The 18,660-nt window shown below is 39.6% G+C and overlaps 2 protein-coding genes across 3 annotated transcripts; both read right to left on the reverse strand.

Annotated features, from left to right (window-relative positions):
• Positions 1-799: 799 nt before the first annotated feature.
• On the reverse strand, positions 800-7,158 carry LOC140269328 (kelch-like protein 40a). Its single transcript, XM_072364375.1, has 6 exons — positions 5,908-7,158; positions 5,585-5,745; positions 4,988-5,095; positions 3,617-3,802; positions 3,225-3,374; positions 800-1,250 (listed from the first exon to the last, which is right to left on the reverse strand). Exons 1-6 carry the CDS (start codon positions 7,027-7,029, stop codon positions 1,139-1,141), a joined length of 1,839 nt encoding a protein of 612 aa, XP_072220476.1. The 5' UTR covers positions 7,030-7,158; the 3' UTR covers positions 800-1,138.
• A 2,693-nt stretch (positions 7,159-9,851) lies between these two features.
• hhatla (hedgehog acyltransferase like, a) lies at positions 9,852-18,306 on the reverse strand. Of its 2 annotated transcripts, XM_072364213.1 has the most exons (13): positions 18,057-18,306; positions 16,896-17,023; positions 15,209-15,276; positions 14,999-15,112; positions 14,461-14,481; positions 14,037-14,231; positions 13,601-13,810; positions 12,916-13,087; positions 12,151-12,295; positions 11,986-12,021; positions 11,676-11,877; positions 11,341-11,482; positions 9,852-11,037 (listed from the first exon to the last, which is right to left on the reverse strand). In XM_072364213.1, exons 2-13 carry the CDS (start codon positions 16,999-17,001, stop codon positions 10,895-10,897), a joined length of 1,554 nt encoding a protein of 517 aa, XP_072220314.1. In that variant the 5' UTR covers positions 17,002-17,023; positions 18,057-18,306; the 3' UTR covers positions 9,852-10,894. The 2 variants fall into 2 exon arrangements, with proteins under 2 accessions (XP_072220314.1, XP_072220315.1); XM_072364214.1 differs by lacking the exon at positions 14,461-14,481 and having other exon boundaries at positions 18,057-18,305.
• Positions 18,307-18,660: the final 354 nt, after the last annotated feature.

The following is an 18,660-nucleotide window of genomic DNA, read 5'->3' on the forward strand; positions in this document are numbered from 1 at the left end:
TTGATTTGTGACCAAATTTCTGCAAAGCTAATGTTATGTCTTCAGCTTTAGCTGTCCTTTATGTCTAGCACTTATGAGATGTTAATCTAAGATGATGACAATAGTAATCATCTAATCTGTGTAATGTCACCATGTTAGCCTTGTTCCTTGAGAGCATGCTCACATACAGATGTATTTATCTCAAAGAATAGTTTCTGCTAGCTCGTCTTTGGACTCTGTCTTGTTCGATGTAAATATAATTTATCGAGCTAAATGATTCATTCATCATGATTGCTGGTGTTCTCTTCAATATCGGATTTATTTGAAGCCATATCCTCGTACATACAGGCTATGGTATTGTAACAATAGGACTCATGGGGAGGGGTTCATGTTTCTTGTAGATCCTGCTTCTTGTGATTGTACCAGCGAGTGTAAAACTAAAAACAAAGTTGAAATAACTGAACGTACCTCAAACTAAATGTCTCAGCTTTTGTTGTATATATGATTAAGCTGTAAATATGAATGAAAATGTGTTCATAATGTGTTTGACAGTGATACTCTTTGTGCTCAGGTGTCGAACTAGGAAACAATGTTTACATTTAGAACTACGTTCCTCACTCGTATTTGCATTATGTCAGTATAAAGTTGATGGTGTTTCTTATTTGTTGCCATGTAGCGTTTTTAAACAGTTGTTGTACTGTTCAGTATGTGGAGTACGATATAAAGATGTTATTGAACAAATGAAAATGAATACGACTGTTTGCAGTGTGGAAGTGGAACTATATTGTTCCTGCTCAGTCAGTAAGAATCAGCACTGAAATCAACATAATCACGATTATCTTTATTACCTGAATACAGCATTACATGTAGAAAATAGATTTATTGAGATACAATACCAAAAAAAAAAGTACAAATACACATTTTAGCTTTTAATATTGAAATTGGGTGTGATGCTCTATCTTCTCCTCCAACTCTACTGTGTCTGTCTCCCCCTGCTGTAAAAAAATGGATAAGACAATTTGATGCTGATTTCATAATCTTTCCCTCAATTTTAGTTGTTACCCTGAATCATTTTGTATTTTGGGCCTGTATGTTCATTTATTACAGTGCTAGTTAAGTCCTACATCATTGACCTTGTGGGATGAACAGTTCAGTTGGGTTATAACTTGGTGAGACGGAGAGTGTTGAGACGAACTGGAAGAACGGTGGATCCCTCTGCAAAACACATTTCACGCAAAATCCCATTCCAGCTGTTTTCTGACTCATCATATCTGTGGGAAAGATACATGTGTTAATGTTAGTTGTACTTGTAGTTCCCTAAGATAGTGTACAGTAACAACAAGATCTCAGTAACCCACATTTAGGTCTACAAAAAATTATTGCTCCATTAAATAACTTTAATAATCTTTTAAACTGAAGGCAGTTTTATTTCCTTTATTGTACCAAAAATAACTTGTGTACTTGAGTGCTAAAGTGTACAATTCTTTTTGGAAGGATACGTTTGAGAACAGAACAGCTTTTTCACAGAAAAACTTGTTATTGCAGGCAAAGCTGCTGTGATGTGATGTTCAGGTTAGCGGGGATGTGCCTACATGAGCTTACGTCTACCACAATGGAAATGGAGCTAGTCTGCAATCATTGTCATAATAAAGTAGAAACCAGGCTGTATTCTATACTTTGCCTTTCATTCACAATAGAACGAAGAAAACATGATATAATAGAAATGAGAAACTCTACAATTCTATTGAAAACCTTCATCTTGAACGTGATGACAGCAACACGTCTCAGAAAAGTTCCCTCTTTCTTTTAATGACAATCTGTAAATGTCTGGAAACTGAGGCGACCAGTTGCTGGACCTTTGGAAGAGGAACGTTGTTGGATTCATGTGTCATATAGGATTCTAGCTGCCCAACAGTCCTGGGTCTTTGTCATATTTTGCATTTCATGATGCACCAAATGGTTTCAATTAGGGAAAAGTCAAGACTGCAGGCTGTGATAGATGCAGTATGTGGTTTAGGATTGTCTTGTTGAAATATGCACAAACTCCCCTTAAAAAGACTGATTGACAGCATATGTTGGTCTAGGGGTGACGTTATTATTTTACCGGTTGGCTTCTTCTTTGCACCATAGAGCTTAAACTTGCGTTTGTGGATGGCACGTTGAACTGTGTTCACGACGCAATCATGCTGCTAACTGAGGGTCCGCAGATCACGGGCATTCAAACCTCTATATCTTTTTATCTTTGGATGATAGCAGATTTTGGAATATTAGAAGTCTTCATTATTCAGGAATTTCTCCACAGAGAAAACATGTTTTAGAAGCAGTTTTGCTTTTTTCTGAGAAAAACTCTGAAGTCCTCTTTTTTTATCTCTATGATGTTGCTGACCTGTTGTCAAATATAACCTAATTAATTGCAGCATGTTCTTCCAGCTGTTTCTTTTTGGTAACACTTACTTTTACAGCCTTTTGTTTACCCCATCCCAACTTTTTTGAGAAGCATCAAATTGAAAGGAAAGCTAACAGTTGTTGTGAAATAGTAAAAGGTCACACTTTCAGTAATTGATACATTGTCTGTTGTGGATAAATTTGTTCGATTATGAGCTTTGCAAATCATTGAATTGAGTTTTCATTCACATTTAAACAGCATCTCAACATTTCTGACCAATACTTAAAAGAAGATAAGTGACATGCAGGAGCGCAGGAAGGATATATTTTCAGTTGCACTATGCTGCTCTTTAATTGGATGGAATGCTTTGATTTGTTTTTAATTGCATTTGCTGATGATGAGTAAAACAACGACTTCGGTTACAAACTAAACTCGTGCTTTTCCGTTGAAAACAAATTATCTGTGAACGGCATCTAACTTTTCTTCATTGTGTTGTTTGGGTGTCCCGTCCTGACACTTCTGAATATATTGAAAAACAATATTAATTTGTCACTGATGTGGTCACTACGAGTTCCTTTCCAGAATGCTGCCGCAAATCTGAGAAAATGTCAACTTTTGGACAAACTCTCAACTCTGTCTTTCTGTACAGGACGTATACATGCAGAAGAAGGTAAACCTTTTCTGTGGAAGGGGGCTTGCATTTTTTTCAAACTCTTTCGTGTCATATGGCATTCATTTAATTTCCTCTTTAGGAAATTAGTGAACTGCACTGAAATCACAACCACTGAATCGTTTCACTGCACCATCAAACAAAGCTCTTCTCATCACATCATAGTCATCATGTGTAGTAGGCTCTCACCTCCAGACGTCTGTCATTTCTGTTGGGACGGGATCCTCACTGGTTTCACTGGGCATCATGGCAAAGCCCCCCATTGCATAAAGTAAACCTCCCATTGTGATCAAATTGAGGGAACTACGCTCCTGTGGGAACTCTGTGAACTCAGACCACCTGTAGGATAACAGAAGCACACACACATTCACACACACATGGAAGGAATGGTGTTAAATTAGCTGGTATGATGTATGACACGTGCGCCAGAATAACAAGTGGTATTTTATGCTCTAGTGATCTGCTAGTTGTGCTCTATGAGTCATTGTGCTACTGTGGACAGATGCTTCACCTCATAACTATAAGATTAAGTGGTCCATAAAAAAAATGTAAAAAGAAGAAAAAAAACAGATTTGCCTCACTTGTTAGCGGCTATGTCATAGACTTCCACAGAGCTGGTAAGGCCTGAGTCTGTGACTCCTGTTGCCACAAAGATCTGGTCATTGTAGATGGTGATGCCAAACAGAGAGCGGGCTGTCTTAAGAGGAGCCAAGTCCTTCCATTCAAACTTAGTAGGATCGTACACAGAGACTCTTCTCATGCATTTCCTGCAAAAAAAAAAAAAAACAATTCATACATTGTGTTCCATTGTGATTTTATACATGGAATTTGGTTTACTACTTAAGAGTAGTAGTACAGAGTAGTAAGAGTAGTACAACTCATCCTGTCATTGTTTTGAAAATAACTGATGATGCCATCCAGTTTGGCTTGGACTCATACTTTATACACATATATATATATATGTATCTGTTTTTAACAGATATATATACAGTCCTGGACGTCTCAGGTTTGAATAAAGTGAACACTTAGGAGGTGGGGAGGAGGAAAACGGAGGAATCTGAATTAACTATTTTAAAAAACTTAACCCTAAAAACTTAGCCCTAAAACTTAATCAAAGATACTCATCGAATATCAAATATATGTAAGTAATAAAAATGTGTGAACCGCCAAAATGAGCTATTAATTTGAGGGTGAATTTAGATTCAGATGTTTTCATTCAGTGGGATGATAACCAAGTGTTGGCGTTCATCCTGTTCTTTTTTTTAACAGAGATATATTAAAGTCTGATCTAAAGACATTTCTGAGGACTTCATAGAAATGAGAGACCTGGTGGCAGTAGTGTCATGGCTTGGGCTTGTTTTATTGTGAAAACAAAAAAAAGTTAAGATTCCTCTCTGTCAACTGATATTCAGGAGCAAGTGGAGCACATAGAAAAACAACACCTAAAGCTCAGTTTATACCACTAAAATATTGTTAAAGAAGACTAAGGTCAGTATTTTGGAATAGCCAAAATCTTGACCATAATATTTCATAAAAATATTTCTCTTGTGAGGAAAGCTGCTAACATACCAGAGTTGGATTTTTTCTGTCTGGAGGGAAGGACTAATATCCCTATTTGTTGTGTAGGACTGATTAACATTTACCAGAAACACTGAAACATTTTCATTAATAAGTAAAGTTGGGTTCTTTTTTTCTTTTTTTTTTTTTCTTTGTAAAAATATGACAATGGTTTAGGTCATATTTAGCAGTAGTAAAGTCAACTTTAAAAGGTTCACACACTTTCAAGCAGCACTGTAATGACAGATTATGCTGAGTTGCCTCATGGGATAATCATGAGATAATGGTCTTGATCTTTTAAAATTAGGCAAACTAACTATTCCACCATATGATAATCTTATGTATGGTAATATTAACAGTAGGCATTTTCAAAATGCGTTTCATGTGTTACTCACTTGCTCTCAGACTTTCCTCCAATAACATAGACGAGACCTTTGTGCGATACCGTTCCATGACCATATACTTCATAAGGCAGCGGGTCAGACTCTCCCCATTTGAATGACCTGTGTGCAAAGAAGTTGCCGAGTTTGCATTTTTCAGATCATCAAAAAGAGAAATGCAAAGTTAATGAGCAGAGAGAGGACAGGAAAATCCCTTTTGGCTGCCTGAAAAAATTGTCGAGGATGAAAATTGTCGAGGAAATGCACAACAATAAAAGAAGATTCAAAGAAGAGCAGTGTCAAGAGAAATGTGAGAAATGGAAATGATAAAAAAAGAGAATGAACTTGTACCTCTACTATACATTTGTTTTAGGGTGCAGAAAGAGGAGTCCAAATCATTCCCGATTTGTTTGTTTCTTCTCTTTTTTCTACTCTATGGGATGTTTTTGTAATGGAAAAGCAACAAAGAAAAAAAAAGTTGAGAAAATCTACAAAAGTGCTTCAGTGTACGAAGTGGAGTCTTATTTAGTGAATAACAGGCTTTGTTTTCCAGAAGAGATTTTGATCGTGGATACAGTGAACAGTCAGTGCTATGACGTAGACTGAGCTTACTGTCTGTCATAGATCATGACTGAGTTCAGGGCGTGCTCTCCTTCTTTCAGTTCCTTTCCACCAACAACAAAGATGGAGTTTTCAACTTCAGTCAGGCCAAACAGGCAGCGAGGATTTGGTTGTGAGGGCATCCCCATCCATTCCGAACTTACTGGATCAAGCTACGGATGAGAATAAGGTCATATGGGAATTAGATTTACCCGAAATCTGCAAATCTGGAAAGCTATTCAATTTTTTAAAAGATTTTTAAAGTATTAAGACAAAAAACTGTATGGTTTCAGTCTGTGATGAGCTACTGACTGTTTTCATGACTGACACACTACCTGTAAGAAGTAAGACTTGAATGGTTCATCTTTGTCCTCCTCATTGTAGAGAAGTCCTCCAACAGCGAAGATCTGGTTCTGCTTTGTCACCAGACTGCAGTGGTTCTTAGGAATCTCTGTCGATTCTGACACCATAAAGCACTCATTTCCTATCGGGTCATAGGCCATAGTCCCTGTGTTGCTGATCATAAGTATAAGGTCCATTTCAAACATCCCAAAGCGAGGGTTGTTGTTGAGTATCCCCGGCAGGCATCCTTCCTCCTCCGTCTCCTCATCCTCACTCCCCTCCCCCCCCTTTGCCCCATCGCTGGTGTGCTTCTTGGGTTTGGGTAAACGCCCTTTGTGAGCATCCTTGACAAGCTCCAGCTCCTTCATGATCTCTTGGTTGAACCGGATGTACTGGTGACGCTCAACTTTTTCTTTGAAGTAATCTGTCGGTATGAGCCTGAATCGGACACAGTGCAACAACTCAGGTAGATCTTTTAGTCGCTTTGTTTCATCGTGCTTGACCCAATCCATCATGGATTCGAACACCAGCTCCTCCCGCTCAACGTTAAGGGCATCAGAGGTGATGATGATGGCCAGCTCGCTGGCGCCAAGCTGCAGGAAGTCCTGGTCTCTGACAACAATCTGGTAGCGTTCACAAATGAACTCTTTCGCAGTCAGAGCGAGGTTGGGACAATCCAGAAGAAGCCCAAGTCTGAAGATAGCCAGGCAGTTGGCCAGCACCAGCTTCTCTTGAAGATAAGTCACACATACAGAGAAGATGGATGGTATCTGGTACATGTTAGCAATCATGAATATATCCTGGACATTTTGTTCTGTCAGATTAATGTCAGATGTGTATAAGTAGCGCAGGATCATGCCCATAACACCGGCGTCAACGTCTTTGAGGACTATCTCACGCTTCTTGCTCTCCTCCAAGTCAGACAGGAACATGGCCTTGAAGAAGGGGCTGCTGGCAGCCAAAACCAAGCGATGACAGCGGAACTCCTTGTCCTGGATTTTGAGGACACAGTCCACAAACTTGTCGTTCTCCAAGAGGTCACAGAGTCCATCCTGAAGCAAAGTCTGTTGGTACATCCGAGGCTGCTGTACCGGGTCAATTGTCATGGCAGCCATTTTGTTGCCTTGTCCTGGTAGACTTTCGTGGGCTCCCTACTTACTCTCCTCAGCAGAGCAGCACTGTCAGTATTCACGGGGCTGTTCAGATTGCTGTGGATAGTCTCCACTGGTTGGTTGGCTGATGACTGCAGCTGTCTGTGACTGTCAGTCATGGTGGAAGTCAGAGGTATTTATAGAAGTGAACCTCACAAAGCTAAGAAAGAGTTCCTATCCACTGGTGCAACACACTCCCACATGGCCTGTGACAAACAGCTGAACGATGGGGTTGTTAAATCCAGCAGAACGACTCATCAGGCAGCTTTACTGGGTTTGATCACGTTTTTTTAACCGTCATTCTCTGTAATCCGTCAGTGACAATGACAGTGAACACTCCTGTCAATAATCAACAGTGTTCAAGCGAACCCTCATCTGGTTACAGGAAGAGAAAGTGACAGACTTTGCTATATAAATATACTTACTGCATCACTTGACGGAGGTTCCTTTTTTGTAAAAATTCAACAGGTGACACAATCTCTGAACATTTGTCTCACACACACACACATATATACATGTATATATATGTAGATATGTATATCTATATCCATATTTATATCTAGATATAGATATAGATATAGATATATATTTGTATATAAAGACATATTGTACTGTTTGGTCTTACCATAATACATATTCATACTATGTAATGGTCTATCCCAGATGCCTTAGAGCCCTGACAAGTTGATGTTGATGCCTCTCAACAAGGTCACCATACGGTTTGACTTTGTATTGTGAATGTAACTCTGAATTTCTCGCCACTGTGGTTCATCAGCCATTGTTGAATGACAGATAATGATGATTTGCTTTCATAGGGATTACGGATCACAGGTGTCCAATTTAGACTTACACTGCTGCCCTTCACACTAAAATTCACCAGATTGCTCGAATTGTTTTATGATATTATGCAGTGTGGGGGAATATGCAAATCACTTCTAAACGGTCTTTCAGGTTTATTCTTTTTAAACACTTCCCAGTGTATTTGTTGACAAAAAAAAGAGTTAATCTTTGCCAAGCCTTCTATGGAAAAATACTTTTGTAGCCTCAAATTCAAGTCACTGTTGTTAGCCTACAAAGTGCTCAGTAGAACAGCTCCCATCTACTTGAATACTCAGTCACTCCGGTTGTCAAAGGATTGTCATTTAGCAGTGCCTACACCAGGCTCAAGACAATCTTTTCATGTGTCGTTCCACGATGGTAGAATGACCTACCGAGCGATACAAGAACAGGGGGGTCCCTGTCTATCTTTCAGAAACTCTTGAAGAGAGCATCTCCTATCCTGCATTTACCCTGCAATTCCCTACCCCCTCTGCTGCACTTTCTCTTTCTGTACTTCCCTCTGTGCCTGCACTCTATTTCTACACTGTCACCCCGTCACCTCTGACAGAGCCTGACCAGTGGTTTTCCTTCTATGTAGCTTTCATTAGCTTTGATGTTAGCTGCATTGTTATATCCTCATTTGTAAGTGGCTTTGGATAAAAGCGTCTGCCAAATGCATAAACATAACAGATCCCGATTACAATCACCTGCTGTCATCACTTGTTGTTGAGATAAAACATTATATATCATAGGCTATTATTGCCTCTACACTGCTATACCATGATAAGCTGCACGGTCCTTCTGATCTGCCAAAAACTCCTCTCTGTTTCACCATTTGTTGTTTTTGCACTATTTTCAAAACATTAAACAACTTCTTTCTTTTTTTTTAATGTGCTTGTGAATATCAAGCCAGGCAAAAACCGATAGACTGAATCTGTTTCATTTAAATTTTCATTACATGTGGAATTCATAAGACTGTGATCCATGCTCGGACATATTTCCATATCTCTTTCATGTCCGTGTGCTTACTTTCAAACAGCTGAAACAGAGGTTCTGTTGAACAACACTGACATCTACTGGTTGAAAATGATTGACAGGGAACGCCAGGTTTTGTTGCGTTTTTTTTTTGCCCAATTTGGTGTCACAACACCTGCGAAGCCAAGCAGAAATTGGTGTTACACTGAATTGACTTTCAATGACACATGCATGTTTTAATTTCAACTAAGTCGAAACATCTATTTCAACAAATGTCCGTGCTTCTAAGTTAGGACAAGTCGAATGAAAATAAGAAGTTCTGGGCATGAGAGAGATAACAGGTGAGGTATTGTGTGAAGACTTGTCACTTGTGGTGAGAATCTATATAAAAACTAACCAAACCGTTGCAAAACTGAGTTTTATAGCATGTACAAAATGTTATTGTGGGATGATGGAGATTGTGTAAAAACAGAAATAGACATATTTTGACACAGCTTTTAATTTATTTTGTTCTTTAAAATACCTCGTAGATAGGTATGGTGTACCATCAGCTGATTGGAGGTTGAAAACACTTACGTGAGTTTATTTGCTATGAGAATAGCAGATATTTTTGTCACTGTGGTGATTATTAAAATGAAAACTTACTTGGGGAAATATAATTTCCATAGAAATGATAGAAAATCTTTGGCTGGGAGGAAAAGGGGATTTTTCTCTGAACTAAAAACGAGAAAGAAGATATCGATACACACCTACAACAAGCAAGCATGGCTGAGACATTTTTAATGTTTCTGTTATTCATAATGTAAACGTGTGTTGACAACCACATGTTAACAGCCATGATCAACCCTAACCCACACAGATATCATTTACTTATCAAAAGCCTTGTTCTTCCGTTTAAACAAAAAGAATATATTAGGACGCTGAATGCTGAATTCATCCACATAAACATAACATCCATTTCAATCTTCACCACACACTACAACAAAACAAACTCATTGCAGAGGTGTCACCCCTGGGTGAAACAGAACTTTATTTCAAGTCACATGAAAACCTTTAAAGGAAAATCCTTAAATGCGAAAAAGGCATTAGACTCTTTACAGTGTTCTTCTTTTCCTGCTGTGCGTTTGGGTGACAGCAGGATAAGACTGACCCATATTCCCTGCTGGGCTTATTGCCTTTCATAGCAAAGTGAAGGCCTGAAGCATGTGAGAGGGTGGAGGAAAGATAGTCTGACATGCCACAGTAATCTCCTGTGGACGGTATGTGGCGGAGTAAGGCAATAGCTCTACAGACAGCTGTCAGTGACTCTACTACAATCAGTTCTTCAACATCATAAGACATCTAATACATCTTCCCAGTGGACTATCCTCTCCACCATAAGTTGTGTTTTTGCTTAGTGACAGTGGAACGAAGATACATTGCAATCAGCTGCAAGCTACTGTATGTGGAGGATCTCCACAGCACCATTTGTTTTCCTTATTGCACTCTGTTAAAAAAAAAAAGTTTGCACTAAGTTTCTCAAGTCTTACCACTCTGTGTAGAACTAACAACTGTGATCATTAGGGTCTAAAACATCTAAGGCGAAAAAATAAGGATACCATCTGTTTAAACTGAACGGTAATGATGGTGATAAAAAGCAAGAATGTTCAAATTTCAGACAAATCAAAAATGATTAAGGTCACAACCACACAGGACAAAGTAGTTTTTCTTGTAAAATACTAAATGTCATTACATATACTTTCATAATTATTCTTGTAATATGCTAAATAATATTGTGTTCTGATAAAATACAAAAATGCGCCTTTGGTGTATTTGTGCCAAAGGGTGTGGTGATTATCAACAGCAAGTGCACTTGAGGATACTTTCAGTTTGAAAAAATCGCCTTGCTTCTGACAAGCAAATGCAAACATGCCGGCTTGTGTGACAGTTGCCGACTGATCGTTACAGTCTGGTTCTGGTTCTGTTACAGCTGGCGAGGCCAATGAAGGAGGGCCTGTTGATCACGACTTCTGAGAAACTCTGGTTTTCCGTCGGATTATTCTTCCTTGTCTTTGCCACCATCCACTGGCTTTACCGGCTCCGGATCATCCAACAGGGCCTGTTGTCGCTCTCTTTCCTTCACCAGCTGCACACCACAGTAGGTCACAAGCAGCACAGACAGGGTGGACAGAGGGAATCCTAAATAATAAGGAAAGAGAGGGGAAAGAGAGAGGGGGGAAGAATCACATGTAAGAACAGCAAGGTAGGACTTTGAAATAGAAAGACTCTCTTTGTGCTTTGACAAGGGTTCTCTCTGAGTCCTCCCGTTTCCTCCCACCATCCATAATTCTTTGAACAACCATTTTATTCCGGCTGAAGGAAAACAGCCAGTTTTACAAGAATAAGACTACTAAAATTACTAAACTTAAACACTAAAACTTATTGTCCTGATCTCTCTTTGAGTGGCTGGGGAACACTAAAATACACTCATGTTGTTCCCACCTTTGAAAATCAGTCTTCTGCCAACCATTTTGGCAAACTCCAAACTGTTCAGGGAAAGGACATTGTAGAGGATGATGGCCCAGAAGTTGGCAGCATTGAACACACCTCTGATCCTGCGAGACATGGCTTCACCCATAGCTCTCTACACACAGAAGACACACAGACAGAAACATGCTAATTCTTGCTGACTCAGACTTGGCCACATCAATAAAGAAACTTACTGTATTTAAATGCCCAAATGGTTAGCATCTACTACTGACTAAGTAAATATTCAAAGCAGAGTATTATTAGACATTTACAGACATACTTAGAAGGGAATTTTCAATATTTCTCACCTCCATAATAGAAAATGGTGGAAAGGAGAAGAACTTGGCCACCCACAGCTCAAAGTTGAGACCAAAGCAGTTGAAAAATGACCAGATGTAAACCAGCTCACATGGGCCCAGCCACAAGGTGGTGATAGCAAATGTGCAGGTTGTTGCAAGGAGTTCCTTGAAGATTTTTTCGTGATCTCCACCGATATAGTCATAAACGTACCTGCAAAATTTCAACTCAGATTTAGCTTAATGACGCCTCAAAGTCACCTTATACTGTATATGGCAGGTCCTGCCATTTAAACTCAGGAATCTAAATTCAACCACTCACTTGCACAGCCAGTCATTGATGCCTCTGTCAAAGTGCCTGCAAAACAGGGACATTTTTCTTTATAAAGATACTATATGTTCAACCAGTTTAAAGGCTTAGTTCTGTGGGCAAAGAAACTACACAGTGAACAAGGCTGCACACAACTGTAGAGCCAGTCACACATACGTCTCGGCGAAGACATAGAGCATGGTGATACACTTGGGAGGCTGAGGAGGGTCCAAGTGGTCGAGTGTAGCCACGGTGTTGATGACACCAAACATTACAGCTGCTTTCACCCAGTCATACACTAAGTTGGAATATGCTAGTCCAGCTGCAAAGCACACAAACAGAGAACACATGCTGATGATAATTCAATCGTTTCGGTCCTAATCAAGCAAATGAAGAAATTAGCATGGAAAGATGCTATATGCTTCACTGCTTTGAATACGTTAAAAGACTGAAAATGATGCTGTCCTGAATTCTAGAGTTGGATTGTTTTCTTTATTTTCTGCTCAGGTTTTTTTTAAGGCTTGACAGAAATAAAAAGATAAAAGATAAAAGATACACTGATACACTTCTGCAACAGGCAGATTGAGTTACTCCCCACCTCACTGGCGTGTTCACACTCTTCAATATCTTAGCTGAATCTCTGGCAGGTCATGCCCACTGTGAGACAGTTACGTTCTCTGTGTAACAAGTTTGATAACTTAAGCAGTTTGTTTCAGTGAAAATGAACTCTGCTCGGTCTGTCCCAATAGTGAGGTTCTTTTAAAGCTGATTTGAGATCTGTCAGTAAAGGTCTTAAACTCACTGCAGCTGTCTTAAACTGTTTGGCTGGGTTTTTCTACGATAGAAAAAATGAAAACAATAACACAATCGCACATTACATTTACAAAAACGAACTTCAGCATTATCAGCGCGAGATATATTCTCTATATTTTATTCACTCACCTAAACACCAGTCAGAGAGCTTGGTAACCAGTTTCATGTCACTGGGTATTGTCAGGATGTAAAGATAGTGGAAGAAGACATCCACCACCAGAATAACTCCCAGGTGCAACAGGGCCTTGGTGGTGATGTTCCACATCTCCCTCTCCTTGCGGGTAAGTTGAGTGTTGTTTGCCTGTGAAATACAATCCTTCAGTAATCTCCTCAAGTAGACTACAGTGGCAACTGTGTCACACGGTACTGTAAATATTAAATGACTATAGCGGTAAAAGAGCTCTAATATTAGTTGGATCACGCAACTGCAATAGAATAAAAGACATTTTAACTGAAATGAAAGTGTAAATGCACTCTTAAAGTCTCTTTTACAGTGAGTACTTCATATGACAAATGAACATCTACTGTCAAATATCAAACAGCTGCTAACTTTTTATATCTAATTTTCTTATTATACTGGTGAAAAGCATTTATTATAACAATATCATCGCAATATCAAATTGATCTTTGTTTTTCCAGATTATTATTTTTTTATCTCCTTTTTTGGCAATAAAATTACTTCCAAAACCTGATATTATGACGTGTATTATCGACACGATATTTCATTCTCTTGATATCACTATTGTCAGAAATACAGGTGCATTGCGACACACTGAGTTCATCTTCAGGCTTATTTTTACTCTTGAGACCTCACCTGGACATGATAGCAGTCGAAAGTCATCACCGGTCCAAAAAAGAAGAATGGGAGGTAGAAGTTGTATCTCAGCAGGTCAGAAAAAGTGTAATTGCCATCCTTCCTGTCACAGTTCTCTAAAGCAAAACTCATACAGCGCATGATGCTGAAGCCACAGCCTCCGTAGAACAAGATGTCTTGCAGGTCGAAAGAACCAGTCACCAAGGTCTCCTGCAGAAGGAGCCGGTTGTTGTGAGTATCTGTCATCAACATTTTACATATGTGCAACAATAACGATTTGGCTGAAGACGCTATTGTGATGTGCATATTGAATTCTATGTACAGATCTTCTATAATGAGCCCGGTCTACACGGCGTTCAGGTCCCCACTGCTGATTCTAAATAAGGCAACAGATCTTTCGGTGTTTGTGAAGCCTAAGTGGGAACCACCCACTCACCTGCCAGGAGTTATAGGGCTCCAGCTTGATGGAGGCCAGCGTGCCCAGACCTGCGGCAAAGCACATCCATTTCTTCTTCACCAGAGCAACGCTATATAGTATGATGCAGTGAGACAGAACCAGAGCCATGAAGGTCCAGCCCATCGTGACCAGGACTGCCAAACCCCCATACAAGGCAAAGATCAAGGATCTGTGCTGTAGGTAAAAAGGGGCCAGTGTCAGTGTGACATCTCGAAAGGAATTGCTCTTCAATTAGAATTCAACACAACATATACGAGGGCAGTGTTAGTACAACACTGTTGGATCTAAAACACATTAAGAATGATGATTAAACGGTAATAAGAAACAAATGTAACTACTGTCCCATAATCAGAAATGAATGTCATGACAAATGTTATAATATCAACAAATTTATCAGTGTTACCTTACATCCATCTATACCAATCTTCATTGTAAGCATGGAACAAGACAGAAAACATGTTTAAAACATGATGAATAGTTTTAAATATGTCAGCATATCAAGAATAATGACAACTTGATAGGTGCATTCAACAGACAAATCTCAGTTTCAAAGAGTGCAGCTCATGCTCATGCATCAAGTCAATAATATGTTAGACTTTGGGTCATAAAAACATATTACGTAAATGTTTGTGTTAAATACAAAATAGAATTCTATTGAATTCCACTGGATCCAATAACTCATATAGCCCAAGGCCTATTGATCACATCACTGCGTTGTGGCTTTGAAGGGAACACCACATACCCAATGAAATCTGATGGATGGCCTTGATTGAAGCAAAGCTTGTGTTCATTCGCAAGAGCACACTCATATGTATACATGTACAATACACACATACAGCAGAGTATCTACGGACAAAAGAGACATGCAGTTACACCTGCATGAAGTTTTAAAAAAAAGTGCACATTCACAGCACCTCGTTTAGTCCAAAACACACACGCACCTTCGGAGCTAACAGGGTAAATATCTTGGCAAAGATCACATGACCGGTGAGAGCAAAAAGGACATGATTGCAGAATGTAGAGAACCACATCACCCACTCGAAGTCCGCAACATCCTGTAATAAAGACAGATGCATTAGCAACACTTGACACCACTCGCTTATTGCATTCTGTAGAGCAGCACGTACAGAGACTAACTATGAGAAACTCACCATTTTCCTGCCGAAGTAATGCCATCCTGGTTTCACACTTTCTTTGAAGGCCTTTCTATTTACATTCTCTGAATAAAGGGGATAAAATAGAGGATAAACACCAAACAAAATGTACACAATTTGTGCACGGGGAGGCGAGTTTCATCAGTAACCCAAGCTGATTTCAAAACATGGCAGAATATTGCTAAAACATCTATGCAGGGGAAGTGTCGAGTCCAAGCTTTGGGCAGCTTTATTTTTCTGGCACTTAAAAAAAATGCTGTGCAAGGAAAAGATCCTGCAGGAAATCACTTTTTTTTTTTAAAGCTTTGCTACGATTATTGGATTATTCACATTGTGAGTTTAGGGTGTGAGAGCACTATCTGTCCATTTGATGACAGCAAATATTACATAACACACTTGTTGCTGAGCTTTCTATTTTTGATGCTGAAATCTACAACTGTACCACTCATAATCTTTTCAGGGAGATTCATTTATTATGTGGCCTGAACAAAACACCACAATATAAATTATGACGGTAACGAGCAAAACAGCTATTGTAATAATCAAAATATGGATGGTAACTGTAGTGATGGAGAGACATTCAGTGCACAGACACAAATGACTGACATGCACCCCCGCAGCAGCTCCCACAGCTTTGCCAGCTTACATTAATGGCTGTGAAAAAGGACATCAAAATGTGAGAGTCATTACAGGGAAAGCCTTTTACTTCTGGGAATACTGCCAGACTTTTATTACCAGGATGCACTGCTACTGTAGACTGTATGAATGCCATCAGACAGGCCATTTCAGGAGACGGAGAGTTACATTCTCGAGAAAACAGGGCACAAAGGTGACTGACAGACTCTGCCTGGCAAATGTGACAGCACAGATAGTGCCAGCCACCAGATTACACTCCGTCCATTCAGATCAGTGTTCATAGAGGCTAGCTTAAGCAGTTAATGGCCTGTGCAAATAGTTGTCGTTGTTTCAGAATAATGGGTTTGGAGTCAGTTGGTTTCGCATGTTTTAGTGTGAAATATCTCCAACGGGGACATGATGAGAAAATGAGTGGATCATCTTTCAGCTGTCTTTGTGTTACAGTAATAAGAACAAGACTGATTTCCTTTGGGGAAAAGGTCTCTTTTTAATTTGCTGAGTGAACTTTGGTCCGCACAGTTTTAGTTCAAACTGAGTGCAATAATAGATGAAGACCCAGTTTCTATGATAATTTCCCATTGTTCTTAGTCTTTCAGTTCATCTTTTTTCATTTGAAATATTGAATTGAATGGGTTTTTTCATCCTTAAACTTGGTTGTTGGACCTTGAAAGTGCACATTATTCAGCAAACAGTAGATGGATCAGGTGAAGGACCACTTCTTTATTTGTCCTCCACTTGTTCATTTTCCTCATATTTTTAAAGGATACACTGCATACAGTGCAACCAAACAAAAAAAAACATTCCCCTGAAAATGCTCAGGTACTGATCAAAAAAGAGTAAAAACATCAGCTAATATCCAAAGAAAACCCTTAAAAGACCATCAGAAAACCCAGAGAACTGTTACTGAAGACCATTTTACAGGATTACAAGGAAGTCTGGCATTTTTGGAAGCAAAATATAAAGAAATGAGGGGTACTTGGCCCAAGACTTCTGCACAGCACTGTGTGTGGACATTTGTGGACATTTCTTGACGTTGTTATGCACTCACCACTTGAAGCTTCAAATATCCAACTGCCTGCCCATATCAATGCCACTGCAAGTACCACAGAGTAGAGATACAGCTCATATCTGGGGAGAGCAGCCTTGATTCCCATGGTGAATCTGTAGATTGGAGGCCTAAGGGATTGAAAAGCAGTTAGCAGACAGCATTAGATGTGACAGGCAAACGGTTCACGATTGAACACAAATAGATGGATACAAATTTGGACACATTAAAACGTCTGAACATGTGAGCTAAGAATGTTAAAAAGTGTCTTGAATCAGTACTTTTTCTGATTATTTTATATATTTTGAGGGGTTTTGTAAAGATTTGGAGAGACGTCAGTATAAAAACAGGCAGTCTGAAAGTTTTCTCTTAGAAATATGTGATGCAAACCACTAAATGTGACTGGTAAGCAGTCAATGCCATCTGATACTTGTGGGTACATTAGGCAATATCGAATGATCATTTTCACATCAAATTCATCTGCAGAAGAAGCAGCTAAATGTACACTTATGGCTGGAGATAAAAATTTATTGTCAAAAACTCTTAACAAATGTTCGAAAAAGATCAAAGATTTTTATTTATTTATTGTTATGAATGGGGCGACATTTTACCAATAAGCCTTCAGGATCCACAAGCTATTGACTTAAATAGGACTGCAGAGCTCTGGCTCCTCGGAATCAGCATCGTCAGCTGCGCAACCCTACCTCTCCTTCCTATTATAGCTCTCGCATACAGCAGGGCAGCTGCAGTGCTATGTGATCTGAGCGTCGCCGGGGACTCACTTCACAGAATAATTAGCACTGACTTGAATGACCAAGAATGGTGCACGGGAGTAAGAAAACTAAGGATGGTTCCTTTCCACTGCAGAATGGCGTACTTTCGCCTGGTTAAGTGTGCGTGTCATGTTCATGCAGCGCACTCAGATGAAGTTAAAGGAGTTGGACTAAGAAGTCTGCCATGCCAAAGCCAAGATGTAACCATGGCTGTGCAGGACCCCAGCAAAGCGCCCTGCATACAAATTCAGGCTTAGTGTTTCCCTGCCCCTGCGCACTGATTAGTTAACACACGTCCTTTTTACTCTAATTATTATGATTTGACAACTCTAATATAGAATCCTTTGGGGGGAAAAGGAGACTGTTTTTTTAATTATCTTTTTTTACTAACCTTGTATCCGCCTCACGCTATCAGTTTGTTGACCGCTGCGTTTAGAGAAAGACTCCTCAATAAAGATATAGAAGAACAACGAGCGGCGGCTACGGCAGGTTTAATTAATCCGTCTTGTGCAGGCTGCCAGCGATCACCAGCCTCAGTCAGTCAGGATGTTGCGGACTGAGCGAAAGGAGGGGGAGGAGGAGTAGGTGGAGGTGGGGGATATATTTATCCTTCACTACAGTACCGCAGTGAGGGGTGGTCCACACCGAGCCCATCGCATCTCATCGGAGAGGAAAAGCATGGTAGCAGTTGCATCGCTCAGTAGCCGCATCATCAGCTCACCAGACATTTTTTTATTTTATTTTTTTGTGAGATAGAATTAAAAACGGATTAGGCATGAGATAAAAGAAGTCAAAAGCTTCTAAAGTAAACGTGAGTTTATCTAAACCTGAGCCACAAGCGTTCTTCTGTCTGTTTTTGCATCTTCTTTGAACCATGCGGTGACTCTGTGGGAAATGTTGCATGTTTCTATGGTTCTTTTTAAAATCTTATTTTGTGCCTTTTATTGCAAATTGTGTCTCAAAGTATTTTATCTACATCTATTATGGTCCTCCTG

The sequence above is a fragment of the Leuresthes tenuis genome, unplaced genomic scaffold, assembly GCF_036924035.1.
Source record: "Leuresthes tenuis unplaced genomic scaffold, fLeuTen1.0.hap1 SCAF_14, whole genome shotgun sequence".
Taxonomy (NCBI): Eukaryota; Metazoa; Chordata; class Actinopteri; order Atheriniformes; family Atherinopsidae; genus Leuresthes; species Leuresthes tenuis.

Bases quoted from the DNA above. Each gene is read 5' to 3' on its own strand.
- LOC140269328 (XM_072364375.1), bottom strand. From the start codon at position 7,029: ATGGCTGCCATGACAATTGACCCGGTACAGCAGCCTCGGATGTACCAA. The intron at 5,746-5,907 runs GTAGTGTGTCAG...TCTCATCCGTAG, and splicing joins TCAAGTCTTACTTCTTACAG to CTTGATCCAGTAAGTTCGGA. The intron at 3,375-3,616 runs GTGAGGCAAATC...GTTATCCTACAG, and splicing joins TATGACATAGCCGCTAACAA to GTGGTCTGAGTTCACAGAGT.
- hhatla (XM_072364213.1), bottom strand. From the start codon at position 17,001: ATGGGAATCAAGGCTGCTCTCCCCAGATATGAGCTGTATCTCTACTCT. The intron at 11,878-11,985 runs GTGAGTGGTTGA...GAAATTTTGCAG, and splicing joins ATCAATGACTGGCTGTGCAA to GTACGTTTATGACTATATCG. The intron at 11,483-11,675 runs GTGAGAAATATT...TTCTGTGTGTAG, and splicing joins CACCATTTTCTATTATGGAG to AGAGCTATGGGTGAAGCCAT.